This window comes from Mesoplodon densirostris, chromosome 3 (assembly GCF_025265405.1).
Source record: "Mesoplodon densirostris isolate mMesDen1 chromosome 3, mMesDen1 primary haplotype, whole genome shotgun sequence".
NCBI lineage: Eukaryota > Metazoa > Chordata > Mammalia > Artiodactyla > Ziphiidae > Mesoplodon > Mesoplodon densirostris.
Genome location: NC_082663.1, coordinates 96,839,039 through 96,856,170, shown reverse-complemented (window position 1 = coordinate 96,856,170; position 17,132 = coordinate 96,839,039). Strand labels below are relative to the sequence as shown.

Here is a 17,132-nt window from a genome sequence, read left to right as displayed (position 1 = left end):
AGAGAAAGACAAATGATATGATATCACCATATGATATCACTTATATGTAGAATCTAAAGTATGGCACAAATGAACCTATCTACAAATCAGAAACAGTTTCACAGACATAGAGAACAGACCTGTGGTTGCCAAGGGGGAGGTGGGTTGGGGAGGGAAGTACTGGGAGTTTGGGATTAGCAGGTGTAAACTACTATATATAGGATGGATAAACAAGCTCCTACTGTATAACACAGGGAACTATATTCAATATCCTGTGATAAACCATAATGGAAAAGAATGTAATAAAAAGAACGTCTACATGTGTTTAACTGTGTCACTTTGCTGTACAGCAGAGAATGGCACAACATTGTAAATCAAATATACTTCAAAAATAACTTCTTTTAATTTTAAAAATATATAAAAAAATTTTTAAAATACACCATGTAGGGGCTTCCCTGATGGCACAGTGGTTAAGAATCCGCCTGCCAATGCCAGGGACACAGGTTCAAGCCCTGGTCTGGGAACGCTGCGGAGCAACTAAGCCTGTGTGCCACAACTACTAAGCCTGTGCTCTAGAGCCCGCGAGCCACAACTACTGAGCCCACATGCCACAACTACTGAAGTCCGCGTGCCTAGAGCCTGTGCTCTGCAACAAGAGAAGCCACCGCAATGAGAAGCCTGAGCACCGCAACAAAGAGTAGCCTCTGCTCGCTGCAACTAGAGAAAGCCCGCATGCAGCAACAAAGACCCAATGCAGCCAAAAATAAATAAATTAAATAAATTAAACAATACACCATCTAAGCCTCACTCATAAAAATTCCTGCACAGTCTTCCATGTTAACTAGATGCAGAAGTTCCGTTAACACCATCTCAAGAATGACAAATAAATGCCCACAAAGAAGGTTCTAGCTGATCAGAAACACCAATACTATACTTTATGTGAGTGAGAAATAAATTTTTATTATGTTAAGGCACTAAGACTGGGGGGATTGTTGCTACAGCAATTGTTACCCTAGCTAAACTGCCTAGCCACACTGTCTCAAGTAAAGCTCATATAGATAACCTCTACTCATGGATTCAGCGTTTCCAATTAGTTTTCAGTATCCTATCTTTACACAGAAGTCAACCAAAGATTAGTGGACATCTGAAGACAGCTCGAACATAAAAGCTAAGGACAAAAGTAGGGGAGAAAAGCAACTGAGAGGAAACAAACCAAGTAGGAAGAAGAAAATTTTTAAGTATATATCATTAATACCAGAGAGATAAGAAAAGATAATCCAACTAGGAAACAGGAACAGGAACAGCATACCACAAAACAGTAACATTCAGAAATTTTTTAAAAAGAGTTCACGTAAATTAAAAATATACGGAGAAATTTTAAAATTTGGGGGAAAGAATGGAAAATCATTCAAAAAATAGGACCAAAGGACGGAAAGACAGAAAATAGAAGAGAAAGGATAACAAAAGTAGAACAACAATCCAGAGGAATGCTGAATAAAAGGAGATTCAAAAAGAGAAGAGAGCAAACTGAGAAATTTTTCAAGGAAAGAAAACAAGAACTTCCAGAATTAGAGAGCCCGTCAAGAATCCAGCACAACTAATGAAAACAGACTCATAGCAAGGGTCTATGAAACTTTAGAAATTGCTGACAAACAGGACACTACATATTTTCTGGACAGTAAAAACAGATCATACACAAAGAACAGGTAATCAGAATTGCATCAGGCTTTTTGATAACAATACTGGAAACTAAAAGGTAATAGAGCAACGCCACCAAAATTCTGAGGAAAAGTTATTTCCAACCAAGAATTCTATAGGCAGTCAATGTAAAGTTATACTCTTTTCAGACATGCAAGATCTCAAAAAAAATCTACCTCCCATGACCTTTCTCAAGAAGTTACTGGAGGATAACTCCTGTAAGCTCCACCATGGTAAGGTAATAAACCAAAAAAAAATCAAGCAACAAGGGATCCAACACAGGAATAGGCAAAAGGAATACCTAAGATAACAAAGATCCTAATATGACTGCCATAAAACAGGTCCAGGTTGGACCTAGTCAAAGGATTCCAGGAGGGATTTCTTCAGGAACATGAAACTGATAGAAGATGTATATGACTGAGACAACTGGCAAAGACATGAATTAGTGATAAGTAAATTAAAAACTTGATCAAAGGAAAAGGCGACTGTATCCGCAAGGAAAATGAAATGTCAGGAAAGGAAAAACTAAGCACAGTTTACAACATGGTTCAGCTGAGGATGTTTACACAAGAAATTAATGTAAACACCAAATACTGATCTAATCAAAATTATGACATAACTATGAAAGGACTGGTAGGATACAGATGCTGGGCGGGAGGGGTGGAAAAGGAGCTAAATAATCATTTTCAATAGCAGAAGTCAACAGATCATGCCCACAAGTGAAAAATCAGGCAACAAAACAAGCATGTTATTTAGAGACATGTAATAATCACTGAGTTATCAAATAAAAGTACGTACCTGTGGGAAGGGGGAAATGAGACCATGTTGTTTTTTCATTATAAACCTTATAGAACTATTATATTCTTTAACCTATGCTAATGTATAACTTTGATAAGCAAACTAAAAGTTAAAAAGGGAGGGAGGAGAGTATGGATTCTGCAACCAGACTATTGGGGTTTATTCCTGAATATGGTCTATATTAACTGGGTGACTTTGAGCAAGTTACTTAACCTCTCTGAGTGCCTGAGTTTTCCTCATTTGTAGCAAGAATAAGTTGTTGTGAAGATTGAGTTAATATATATAAAGCTCTTAAAAACAACAGCTAGCACATAATAAGCATGGATTAACACTGACTTACTTTAGAAAATCTACCTCCAGGCCTTGTTAGAATTCTAATGATAGTGTAAAGGTCTTAGAGGAGTTTTATTTTAAGGAAAGTTATCTTTTTGCATTATATTATTGTTTATAAACAAATAAAAGGTTAAATATGCTAAACCTTAATTATGTTTCACTATTTTAACAGTGAAAAGAATTTCTCATATGAACTTCAAGACTGCTACTTGGAATCATCTTTCTTAAAATACCAAGCAATACTCAACTAAGAAAATCAATACTGGTAAGAAGTCTTGAAATTTTAATCAAATAACCAGTCTAAGTTAAAATTAAACAAATTAAGTCTCTGCTTACATAAGACAACTTCCCTTTCTTTAAAAATCAATTTAATTTAACAGCTTTCATAAAGAAGCTTAGAGCTTGCCTCAGGCTGATGAGATTTCCTAACACTGTTTCATAACAAAGGTATACATACATTTCAGTCGGTCACAACTCCTAGATTACATCAGTCTAAAGACAACTAGAGTTACATAAAGGCAACAACTTTTATTTTAAATACTTCTTAATGCATACTGAAAACTAAATTTTAAAAATTCAGTATCCCACTAATAAAACCTTATCTTTTCCTATGCTTCTTCCTTGTTCCTACACATATATCATAAAAGGCAACTTTAAAACCCAAACTTTCCTCTAATCAAACAGTAAATATGTCATTATCCTCTTCCCTCCCTCCCACACACGAAGAATTTTTTTCTAAAATGCATTCATTCGGGCTTCCCTGGTGGCGCAGTGGTTAAGAATCCACCTGCCGTACTTCCCTGGTGGCGCAGTGGTTGAGAGTCCGCCTGCCGGTGCAGGGGACACGGGTTCGTGCCCCGGTCTGGGAGGATCCCACATGCCGCGGAGCGGCTGGGCCCATGAGCCATGGCCGCTGAGCCTGCGCGTCCAGAGCCTGTGCTCCGCAATGGGACAGGCCACAACAGTGAGAGGCCCGCATACCACAAAAAAAAAAAAAAAAAATCCACCTGCCAATGCAGGGGACATGAGTTTGAGCCCTGGTCCAGGAAGATCCCGGAAGATCCCACATGCCACGGAGCAACTAAGCCCATGCGCCACAACTACTGAGCTCGTGTGCCACAACTACTGAAGCCTGCATGCCTATTGCCCGTGTGCCACAACTACTGAAGCCTGCGCACCTAGAGCCTGTGCTCCACAACAAGAGAAGCCACCACAATAAGAAGCTTGCGCACCGCAATGAAGAGGAGCCCCCGCTCGCCGCAACTAGAGAAAGCCCACAAGCAGCAACGAAGACCCAATGCAGCCAATTAAAAAAAAAATGCATTCATTCACTCCACTGAATGTTAGAATATCAAGAATTACCAAGATAAAGAGAAAGTTTCTTTTCCCAAAGAGCTTAAAGCAAGAAATAAAATGAATATAACTACTTAATATTTTTATTTCATGTTCTATATCTTGCCTTTTTTGTATTTCAAAAAAGAAATAGATGTCTTTATAATAAAAGGGGGCAATCCCTGACATAAGAACAGCACAAATAATATACTATAAGAAGGGGAACAAATGATTTTCAGCAGCAAGATTATTTTCAAAGAAAAGTGACAGATATCTAGGGACGGCCTTAAAGAACAGATAGAATTCAGAAATGCAGAGAAGAGGGAATGTGAAGTTACATGATATTGGAGGCAGAAGGAAAAGTTTGGGCCAAAGCATGGAATCAAGAAAGCGAGCAGCATATATGAGGAATAATTAGTTCATTTTGCAAAAGGAAGAGGACTGTCTTTTTCCTAAAAGGAAGAGAAGTTTGAAAACTAAGCCTCAGAGCACGCCAACATTTAGGAATCATGAAGAAGAGAAGGCCCCAGCAAAGAAAATTCAGTGGTTTTTTTTGCCAGACCTCTCCCAAGCAGGAAGTCTGGCTGGAGACTTGATATATGTGAGTAGGCTTCACTTTAGCCTGAGTGTATAAAGAACAAGCAGTCATCATGGGGCTACCCTTAAATCCCAAACAACAAGGAGGGAAGAGGGCACCTGCAACAGAAATTATATTAACACTTGCCCAGATATTTCATTAAATTTCTTTGAACTCTCTGGCATTTTCCCCCACAATGTATAAAACTGTATTAAAAATACTTAGCACAAGAAAGCACTCAATAAATGACAGCTATTATTAACACTCTAAAATTAACATCTACCATACTAAACTGTTTCCCACTTTCAGTGGCAAAAACCTTATTATTTAATTTAAATAACAAACAGCTGAGAAGGTGATAGACAGAGTTTGAAATATTTAAAGAGAGAGCCTGAACAGTGGTGGAAGCTGAAAGGTCTGAAAACTCAAAAACAAAGTAAAATTTGGGGAGGAAAGTTGGAGTAAGGTATCTAGACAATTCAGTGGGAAAAGAATAGTCTTTTCCACAAATGGTGCTAGGAAAACTGAATAGCCACATGCATAAAAATAACGTTAATTCCTAGCTCACACCCTGCACAAAACTTACTCAAAAAGGATCACAGACCTAAGGGTAAGAAAACTACAAAACTCTTGGAAGGAATTATAGGTACTAACCTATACGACCTTGGATTCGACAAATCTTTCTTAGATGTGCAAAAAAACGCAGGCAAAGGAAAAAATAGATAAATTGGACATCAAAATTAAAAACCTTTGCACTGCAAATGATATCAGCAGGAAAGTGAAAATAGCAGAACAGGAAGAAATATTTACAAATCATACATCTGTAAGGTACTTGCATCCAGAGTATATGAAGAACTCTTACAAACTCGATAACAAAAAGACATAAAACCCAACTTAAAAATGAGCCAAGGATTTGAAAAGACTTTTCTCCAAAGATAGGCAAACAGCCAATAAGCACATGAAAAGATGCTCACTGTCAGTGTCATTAGGAAAATACAAACCAAAATCACAATGAGATACCATTTGACATTCACCAGGATGGCTAGAATCAAAAAGACATATAATAAAATAACAAGAGTTAATTAGGGACTTCCCTGGTGGTACACTGGTTAAGACTCCGTGCTCCCAATGCAGGGGGCCTGGGTTCAATCCTTGGTCAGGGAACTAGATCCCACATGCATGCTGCAACTAAGAGTTCACATGCTGCAACTAAGGAGCCCATGAGCTGCAACTAAGGAGCTGGCAAGCCACAACTAAGGAGCCGGTAAACTGCAACTAAGGAGTCCACCTGCTGCAACAAAGACCTGGTACAACCAAATAAATAAACAAATATTTTTTTTAAAAAAAGAGTTAATGAGGATATGGAGAAATTAGAAGCTACATACATTGTTGATGGGAATGTAAAATGGAATAGACAATCTGGAGAACAGTCTGGTAGTTCTTTAAACAATTAATAAACAAAGTTACTGTATGACCTAGCAATTCCATTCCTAGATACACACCCAAAAGATGTGAAAATATATGTTCACAGAAAAATTTGTACATGAATGTTCACAGCAGCACTATTCATAGTAGCCAAAAAGTAGAAACAATTCAAACATCCATCAACTGATAAAGGGATAAACAAATGTGGTATATCTATACAATGGAATATTACTTGGCCATAAAGAAGAATGCAGTACTGATATGTGCTGTGACACGAGTGAATCTTGAAAGCATCATGCTAAGTGAAAAGAGGCCAACCACAAAAGACTACATATTTCATGATTTCATTTATATGAAATGTCTAGAATAGGCAAATCTAAAGACACAGAAAATAGATCAGCGGTTGCCAGGGGCTGGGGGGAGTACAGATTGGGGAGTGACTATTAATGGGTATGAGGTTTCATTTGGTTTGATGAAAATGTTCTAAACTTAGATTATGGTGATAGTTGCACAACCATGATTACCAAAAACAAAATCACTGAATTGTACACTTTCAATGGGTGAATTTTATAGTATGTGAATTATAAATTATATCTTAAAGTTTTTTTAATGTTAGGTAATTCTTTAAAAAAAAAGCTGGGCAAGTTTTTTAGCTAACTTTCTCCTTAAAACATCTCTCAATGAAACTCTTCTCTGGAAGAATCTTGTAGGACTTTGTATTTTGTAATAAGAAGGAAGTTCATTCCAAAATAAGGTCTACAATTCATTTTGAGGAAACAGAGTATCTGAGAACAATCTCTGGAATGTTCTACAGTCCCTAAATTATATAATTTTCCAACCAAGGATAGGAATTAGAAAGAAGTAGTAATAATAAAAGTAATAATAATAAAAGTAGTAATAAAAGTTATTATTTATTTAGGTACAGTATTGAGTCTTTATTATGCATCACGTTTTATAAGTATTTTCTTATTCAATCTTCATTTAAAAAAACATTTTTCAAAATAAAAGTCCACAGTAGAAGTCTGGTTAAATAAATTATGATACACTAGACAACAAACTATTATGTGGTCATTAAAAAATTATTTTCTGGATATAACACCAAAAGCACAAGAGAAAAAAAAAAAGGTAAGTTGGACCTCACCAAAATTAAAACCTTTTGTGCATCAAAGGACACTATCCTTTGAAAAAGGATACCATTCCTTGGGTGAAGAAGCAAACCACTGACTGGGAGAAAATATTTGCAAATCATATATCTGATAAGGGATTGATATCCAGAATGCATAAAGAACAGCTCAACAACAAAAAATCAAACAGCCAGATTATAAAGTGGGCAAAGTACTTAAACAGACATTTCTCCAAAAAAGCTACACAGATGGTCAGTAAACACATGAGAAGATGCTCAACGTTACTAGTCAGTAGAGAAATGTATCCTATGACCCGTGTTCATAGCAGCATTATTCACAATAGCCAGAAAGTGGAAGCAACCCAAGGATCCACTAACAGATAAATGGATAAACAATGTGTGGCACATACATATATGCAATGGAATATTATTCAGCCTTAAAAAGGAATGAAATTTTGACACATTCAACAACATAGTTAAACCTTTGAAGACATCATACTAAGTGAAATAAGCCAGTCATAAAAGGACAAACATTGTATAATTCCTCTTTCATGATATTCCTAGAGTAGTCAAATTCATTGAGACAGAAAGGAGAATGGTGGTTACCAGGGGCTGGGAGAAGGGGAGAATGCGGAGTTAAGTGTTTAACAGTGTACAAAGTTTCAAGTGGAGAAGATGAAAAAGTTCTAAAGATGGAGGGTTAGTGATGGCTACACAACACTGAGAATTTACTTAATGCCACAGAGCTATATACTACCTAAAATGGTAAATTTCAGATTACATATATTTTAGCACCATAAAAAATTATTTTGTAACAATTACACTAAGATATATTGATGACAGGAAATGGAAGAATATATGTGTGGTGGGATACACTAGCAGTCTTCCCCACTTAATTAGACAGCACATAGTCATCAAAACAATTCAGTGCGTCTGACACACAGATAAAGAGCCCTCTCCTTCTGGGTAACAAAGGGAACAATGACTGACAGCTACTGATTCTTGAATGACAAGGCTCGAAGCAAGGCAGAAAAGATGTAGATGCTTCGCACAATATTAGAGGTGGTTTAGTGGCGTCACATAAATTTTGCTCTTCTATAATCAAGGCTGTGAGATGTCTGGGAAAAATAAATGCTTTTTTTCTTGAGCTGTATTACTTCACAGGTTACTTAGGAAACAAAACCAGCTTGATTACTGGTCTCATTAGTATAGAGGTTGCACAGAATTGAGCACTCACTTTTACCTTCATTCACTAGGTTAGTTCTCCTACCTCTCCAAACCAGGTAGAGAAGAAAATAATTGAGCAGAGTCTCATTATTGAGCAACACTGACTCTCCTGCAGAGGCCAGAGGCATTGTTCAATTGTGCAAAATACAAGTAGGATTCAAGGAGAAATACCACTTCTTGTGGAGAGCATGTTAGGGATGATGTCATCAGACTGAAAGATTTGAAGAGACTGTGTGATTTGGCATATGGGCGTGATCTGTCCCTGTCTTTCTCTCTGACTCATCTCTTGCCACTCTTCCCTGTGAGCACTCAACTTGCCTTCTTGCTATTCCTCAACACAAATTTCGGACCCATCTGAGGGATCCTGAACCTCTTTCTGCCTGAAACATTCTTTCCTCAGCTGTTCTCAAACACTCCCTCACCTCATTCAGTTCTCTTCTCAAATGTCAGGTTTTTAAAGAGGCTTTCCTTGATGATTTTATTTAAGATAGCCTCTCCCCCATCATTCTCTATCCCCCTACACTGTTTCGTTTTTTTTCATAGACTAATCACAGTTGTTACATAATTTGTTCATTGCCTATTTCCTATCACTAGAATGTAAACTCATAGGGCAGGAAGGACATCAGTCTTACTCATTACAATATTAGCAGTGCTTAGAACAGGGGCGTACAAACAACAAATAGATATCTGTTGAAGGAATATGGGCAGAGGAAGAGAGCGTAAAGAGTGAAATGGGCAGGTCAGATAGTATCCAAAAAGGCCACTCCTACTTTCAAAGGACTAAGTCCAGATGTGCCTCCCCTTGGAGACTTAAGAACTTAACACCTGATGGCTAGAATACCGGCCTTTATTCCTCCTACACTGCAGTATTCTTGAGCATTGCCTGATCCTTCAGTAAATAAAGTAGTTTAGCTATATTGCAGTTCAAAGGATTTGGTAAGGGGAAGGCTCATATGGCTGAATGGGCCAGGAAAAAACATGTAATTTATCCTAATTTGAGAGTTTTACACAACAAGAAACTGGAAGGGGACTGGCTCCTCTAGATGGTCTACAACTCAGAATCACCTTGGCTTAGCAGCAGCTGTGAAGAAATCCATAATCCAAAAAGCACAAAGACAACTCCAAGTGTTAAAGAATGAATTCTTTGACTTTATAACAAAAATTAGCAAATATTGCCCTTTGGGATCAAAAAAGGGAAGGGCCCTGATACACTCAGGTTACTTACAGAAGTTAAACTATGTGGGGGGGGAAAAAAAAGATATACACAGAGAAAAAAATACATGCAAATTATTAAAGTGCAATTAACATACACTATTGTATTTAAACATTTAACAATAGAACAGCCAGACATTAACCAGATATTTGGTTATCTTAAAGCCACAAATGTTCCATAAATCCAACAACAGCTTCAATGCATTCTTTGTGTTAGTAATGTCTAAAGGGTATATACTCTTCATCGGAATATTCTGGAAGAAAAAATTTAAGAAAAAATAAACAAGAAATACACTATCAATAGTTATTGATGGGTGGTAAAATCAAGGATGTCCTTAGTGATCTTTTTTTTTTGGCCACGCCATGTGGCATGCGGGATCTTAGTTCTCCAACCAGGGATCGAACCCGTGCCCCCTGCATTGGCAGCGTGGAGTCTTAACCACTGCACTGCCAGAAGTCCCCCAGTGACCTTAAAACTTAAATATTTTCCATGTAATCACAATAAAGAAACTTATTTAAAAATTAAAACAATAAATAATTGAACAATCAGCTTTACCAAAGAAACATAATACAGCCACGTTATACAAGACCTTTCCCAGTCCCGAAAGGCAGAGGAATGAACTATAACACTGTCCTATTTATAACCTTTTCCCCAAAACCAAAAAAATCACTGTAATGGTGAACATTTTATTTCTTCCTTTCAATACAATTTTCAACAGGTTTATTAATCTTAATTTTTAAAGCAAGTTTCAAGCATACTACCCACAAAAATTGTGATTATATTAGAATTTGAATTTTTCAATGATCCATTGGTGTAAGGAATACCTTGAACTAAGTAAGATCTTTTGTGGCACATGTTCAGAACCACGTATTATCAAGAACCATTCCTGATAGTAACATCCTCAGAAGCAATCTAAAATTACAGAGGAAAAAACTACCTATTCAAAAGAAATAATGTGAGCTAATGAAGAGAGAATAGTGGACACTTCTTTGCCTACCCACATCCACTCTTCTCTTCCACCTTTCCAACAGAACACCAATTTTCTTCATGTTTCCAACCTCCTCAGCTGCAAGGGTGGATCCCCATTCGTATAAGCTGTTACTGGTCTTGGGTAGAACTAATCAGGCTGAAGGGAAACACACAGCCCAGGATTACAGGAACAGATCACTCTCTCCTTGTGCATTTTATTGATTACAACTGATTTGGACATCAATTTTGTGAAGAGGAGGGCAGAGAAAGAGAAAGAAACTGGGTCTATGATGAAGTCATTGATTTGCTGAATCAAATAATTTTGTAGTTTGTCTACTAGTCTGCACTTACTATTCTGTATCCTAACAAAGTTCTTTTTAAAAAAATTTGAGTCAGGTTACATGAAACCCAACTTACTAGCCAAAAGCATCCTAACACATATGGAAGGAAATCAAACCATTTTGAATTATCTTGTTAACAAAAGTCAAATACTATATGTTAATATGTGTTAATACCTTAATTAATACTTAGAACTGTTGACAACTACGTCTCCGTCATAAAAATAAGTTTAAGTATGCCATCTGTCATGTTGTCTTAATAGCTGCCAAAAAAAGACATCAGTAAACACCAATGCATCTTTCTTAAAGATTTTTTTAAAAGAAAAAAAGTTATACATACTTACACTTTATATTTTTTATGTAAATACATTCAAAAAAAAAAGGAAAGAACAATCTGAGAGTTCCTTCTAGGGCTTGCATTTGGTTGACAAACAACTTAATAATCAGACATAGTTTATATGAATATTGAGACAACTCATGTATGTAAGAGTTTGAAAACTTTCCTGTTTGCACTTTGTGCGCATGCTTATACATACACAATTTTTTATATGTGTAGACACAACTAAGATAATTAATATAAAAAAACACTTTTATTTTATTACAGATATTCACCACAGGATATGCCATGGTGCATTGATAACATGAGAATCGTAACTCCAGAGATTTTTTTTTTCTCTTGCTTGATGGTTATGTAAAAATATATCTGGTGGGGCTTCCCTGGTGGCACAGTGGTTGAGAGGCCGCCTGCCGATGCAGGGGATGCGGGTTTGTGCCCCGGTCCAGGAGGATACCACATGCCGCGGAGCGGCTGGGCCTGTGAGCCATGGCCGCTGGGCCTGCACATCTGGAGCCTGTGCTCCGCAACGGGAGGGGCCACAGCAATGAGAGGCCCACGTACCGCAAAACAAAACAAAAAAATATATATATATATATCTAGCTTATGAAATATAAATCTCATTAGTCATTTATAGTAATACACAAATATTGCCAAGCAAATATAAAAACACTAAAGTTTACTGTTGCCAAGTTGCTATGGCTAAATATCAATTAAAGAAACAAACCAAGAAAAACATTTGAACTTCTGCAGTCATAGCTCAAGGATACAGAAGGTGAAAACAAAAGTGGATGCATTCTGATGTAAACTGGTACAGCCACTATGGAGAACAGTATGGAGGTTCCTTAAAAAACTACAAATAGAACAACCATACGACCCAGCAATCCCACTACTGGGCATATACCCTGAGAAAACCATAATTCAAAAAGAGTCATGTACCACAATGTTCACTGCCGCTCTATTTACAACAGCCAGGGTATGGAAGCAACCTAAGTGTCCATCGATAGATGAATGGATAAAGAAGATGTGGCACATATATACAATGGACTATTACTCAGCCATAAAAAGAAATGAAATTGAGTTATTTGTAGTGAGGTGGATGGACCTAGAGTCTGTCATACAGAGTGAAGTAAGTCAGAAAGAGAAAAACAAATACTGTATGCTAACACATATATATGGAATCTAAGGGGAAAAAAAAAAAGGTCATGAAGAACCTAGGGGCAAGACGGGAATAAAGATGCAGACCTACTAGAGAATGGACTTGAGGATATGGGGACGGGGAAGGGTAAGCTGGGACAAAGTGAGAGAGTGGATGGATATATATACACTACCAAACGTAAAATAGATAGCTAGTGGGAAACAGCCACATAGCACAGGGAGATCAGCTTGGTGCTTTGTGACCACCTAGAGGGGTGGGATAGGGAGGGTGGGAGGGAGGGAGATGTAAGAGGGAAGAGATATGGGAATATATGTGTATGTATAACTGATTCACTTTGTTGTAAAGCAGAAACTAACATATCATTGTAAAGCAATTATACTCCAGTAAAATGTTAAAAAAAAAAAAAAAGTGGATGCATTCTGAGTCCACCCTTGAAATCTTAACGTCTGACTCTAGCAGAATGAATCAAAAACTTCAGTTTAGAAAAACTGGTTTGACTTCGTATGTCCCTCACATAACAGCAGGTTGGAGGCACAATCAAACCTAAAAATCTATTATAGCGGGAACTGGAAATCTGTACTATTAAAGGGTAAAGATGAACATATAAATTGTTGCATCATGAGGGAGGATAAATAAGAAATGGAAATCCAATGCACTAAGGGAAACTGGTTCGCAAATGGTTAGTTTTCAAACTCCTCAGTGTCAAATCATTATTGTTGGACTCAAACCTCAGCATCCTATCAGAGTACAGAACTGGTACCCCAGCCACACACCTAGATATCCCTTAATAAATTAAACTAAAAACTGTCAATATTATTGGATATCTACTTCTTAAAGACTTCTTTCAACTAAAAACAGAAACAGTTGCAGTTACAGCTATTTCATCATTACTTCTGTCCTAAAGGCATGGATTCTTAAAACTTCTAGTTAATAAAGGACTGAATTTTAAGAGTTGGAAGGGGGACTTCCTGGGGGCACAGTTGTTAAGAATCTGCCTGCAAATGCAGGGGACACGGGTTCGAGCCCTGGTCTGGGAAGATCCCACATGCCACGGAGCAACTAAGCGCATGCACCACAACTACCGAGCCTGCGCTCTAGAGCCCGCAAGCCACAACTACTGAGCCCGCACGCTGCAACTACTGAGCCCACACGTTGCAATTACTGAAGCCTGCGCGCCTAGAGCCCACGCTCCTCAACAAGAGAAACCACCGCAATGAGAAGCCCGCACACAGCAATGAAGAGTAGCCCAAGCTCACTGCAACTAGAGAAAACCAGCGTGCAGCAATGAAGACAAACGCAGCCAAAAAAAAAAAGAGTTGGAAGGAACCTTAGGAAATCATTTCTAATCCACACTCCATCTCAAGGTAGGAAACTCTGATGAATGCATTTAGCAAAGATGTATGGAGTTCTTTACATTCAAGGCTGAATGTTGATTGCTGGGGGTAACACAAATATATCTAAAACCTGATACCTTCCTTTAAGGAATCTAGAATGCCCCAAGGAATTTTGGGATGTGAAACAGAATATTGTACTATAATAAAGATAAAAATAAAATCCTAAGAGATTTTGCTATAAAAAAAATAAAATCCAAGAGAAGTCTTTAAGCAAGATAAAAGGATTCAGTGGATGCTTAAGTGATGTTTGAGTTAAGCCTGGAATCTAGACATTTGGCAGTGGAAGGGAAGGACATTCCAGGCAGTGAGAATAGAATAAACTCTGATGCCCTGTACATGCAGACTTCATTTCCAACTCCTCTTTCCTTACATAGTCTGCTTTTGCCAGGCCAGTCATCTTGGCACCTATTCTTCCAATAAGAGAGGTTCTTCAAACAGGCATTCCCTCCTCAGAGCCTTTGTATCTGCTGCTTCCTCTGCCTGGAAAGAACTTCCCCCAGATACCTGCAAGGCTGGCTTTCGCACCTCCTTCAAGTCTTTGCTCAAATATTACCTTCTCAGTGAAAACTTACCTGACTATCCTATTTTAAAGTGTCATCCTTGCATTCCCTATCACCCTTCCCTGCTCTATTTTTCCCACAGCACTTATTATTATCCGGCATGGTATATATTCTACTTATTAGCTTTGTCTATGCCCCTGCTGAAAGAGCAGAAGTTATCTGTTTGTTCACCTCCAAATTTTAAAACACTGCCTGCACATGGTAGGCAAGACATCAACATTTGCTGACAAACAAATGGAATAAAGAGTGAATAAATGAACTGACTGAATGAAAAAGATTTCTGCCCTCAAACGGGTTATGATTTATCAGAGAAAGCAAATATATAAATAAATAAATAAGCTTACATTATTCCTGAATGACAAAAATAAATACACAGTTGGCAAAACTCAATTTATAAAAGACCAATAACAGTTCCTAGCATCCCCATTTCCACACGTCCAGCAACCACTAGATTCTTCTTTTTTACATCTCTTAGCTCCCTGCCCCCCCCCATAACACTGTCATGGAGCAAATGACCAAAAATGACACCAGAGCTGCCACTGCTGCAACAACTGTCTCCTCCCACATTAACCTTCACTGCTACCTACTGAGTAAAGGTAAAAGATATTTCTGTTGCCATCACTGGACAAGAGAAAGATGTATTCCTGGATTTCCAAATTCAATACATTTTTCTGTATGTGGTTAAATTGTACGCTACAGAAGTGGTTACACTGATATTACAGATTAGCCACGAAATCTTCTACTTTGAATAGTGCTTAGTTATTAAGTGGAGATATGGAAAAACACATTTTAAAATTGTTTCACTATTGGAACACACTGTTTCTACACTGCAAATGGATGGCACAGGCAAAATGGCTAAAGGAAAGATTCCTTCAGTAAAGGCTAGTACAGTACTATATTTTAGGCAAATGGGTAACAATGTAAAGTCAAGGGGATTTTTTCCACTCAGAAGAATCAACTAGAATTTTATCCTGGATTAAAGAATGATGTAGAATTCTTAGAGCATTAGTATTTAAATTATGCTACACTAAAACCAAACAGGAGTAGTAGAAAATATTCTTTATCGCCAGCAAAAGCAAAACTACTTAAGGAAATGAGGAATGAGCTCAAGATTTCTCACTTCAGCTAACACCTCCACAGACTGCATTATCATTTTAGGCAAAGTGACATTTCATATTTAATTTTTAACGGCAGGAATGATTTCCATCTGGGATTTATCTGCATAAAAGTGTTAGCCTTGGCACACTTTCAGTATTTAGCTGAAAGCTCATTTTTTGGCTCTAAGCAAAATGCCCAATACTACGCAATAGGTATTATCTCTACATTAATCCCACCACTGAGAGCCTAATATTGTGTTCTACATAGTGGTGAATTTTGCCCTCAGATAAGCACATCTGTCTGTAACCCTCCCTCAAACACTGATAAATTACTTATCTTCACTACCTTAAAATCTTCTGCATTTTTCAACAATATTTACACTTCTAAAAGAGTTTAACAGATATTACTATTCTTCGTAAGGAGAAAGGAAAACTATAAATTAGGGCAAACTCCCTTACGTAGAAAAATGCCAAACCAGCCGCTGAAATGGTAACTTTCAGGTATAGCATCACAGTTCTAACTGGTCAAACTACAATCCTCGCCAGTTATTGCAGGAGTAGATAAATTGCAGCCACTGGGGGTAAAGCCACATAAAAACGTTAGGTCCTCACTTATCTTTTTCGTTAAAAAGGAGACACCTGAAAGTCACAGGGGCAGTAGATCCCGTAAGGCAACCTACTGGACAGACTGTACTGAGCGTGCAGGTCTCCAAACGCAGGAAACCAAAGTTCCTGCGTGACGACAGGATGGCAGCGAAAAACAGTAGCCCATCCGTCCACAGGAGAAGAGAAAGAAGTCCACCAGGAAAGGCTGGGAGTCACGGAGGTGGGGCTGCGAGACCTACCGGCTCCGCGCCGTCTCCCTCGGCTGCTAACAGAAGCCGCGGGCTGCAGAACGGCGAGAGCGCCGGGTGGGCTCGCGGGCGCAGGGGGGCTGCGGCTGACTGACTGGCTTCGGCCCCGCACCGGGAAGTCTCCAGGGCCTGGCCCGCGCAGCCGGGAAGCCACCCAGCCCACAGACAGGCGGAGGAGCCACCTGGGCAGAGCCACGTCGGAGGAAGGGAGCGCGGCGGGAGGTGGGCACCCGGCACACCCACCGGGAGGCTGACAGCCCGGGGCGCGAGACGGCCGGGCGCGAGAAGGGCCGCGGCGCGCTTGAGGGGGTCGCCCTGAGGGCGCCGCCGGCCGCCAACGACTCCCCCTAGCCCGAATCGGCGGCAGCGGGGTACTCACGTAGGGCTGGTAGAACTTGGAGAGCCGCGGCTTCCCGTGGTTGTTAAAGATGAGGATCGCCTTGATCATGGCTGAGCCGGGCCGACCGGGTGGGAGCTGGGGGCCAGGGCGGGGGCGGGCGCGCGAGCCTCGCCTCGGGATCTCGCTGGCGATCCTTCCCCACCCGCCCCCTCCCGCACACACGCGCGCGCGCGCGCGCGCGCCCCGGAGCTGCGGGGCAGGACTTGGATAGGGCGGGGCCTGGGCGGGGTCGGCGCGGAGGGAAGCGGAAACAGCTCCAGGCCGGAGCTCGAAGCATAGGGGCTCTTGCGCTCCCGGCGGCTCACGGGGACGTTGCCTACCG

General features: G+C 39.3%; 1 protein-coding gene across 1 annotated transcript in view; it reads right to left on the bottom strand.

Moving 5' to 3' along the window:
- AP3S1 (adaptor related protein complex 3 subunit sigma 1) overlaps nucleotides 1-17,112 on the bottom strand; it is a 67,685-nt gene extending 50,573 nt beyond the window's left edge. The window contains exon 1 of the mRNA XM_060093271.1: nucleotides 16,790-17,112. Within this exon, the coding sequence (XP_059949254.1) occupies nucleotides 16,790-16,858 (69 nt within the window). The 5' untranslated portion in view covers nucleotides 16,859-17,112. The remainder of the gene's footprint in view (nucleotides 1-16,789) is intronic.
- Nucleotides 17,113-17,132: the final 20 nt, after the last annotated feature.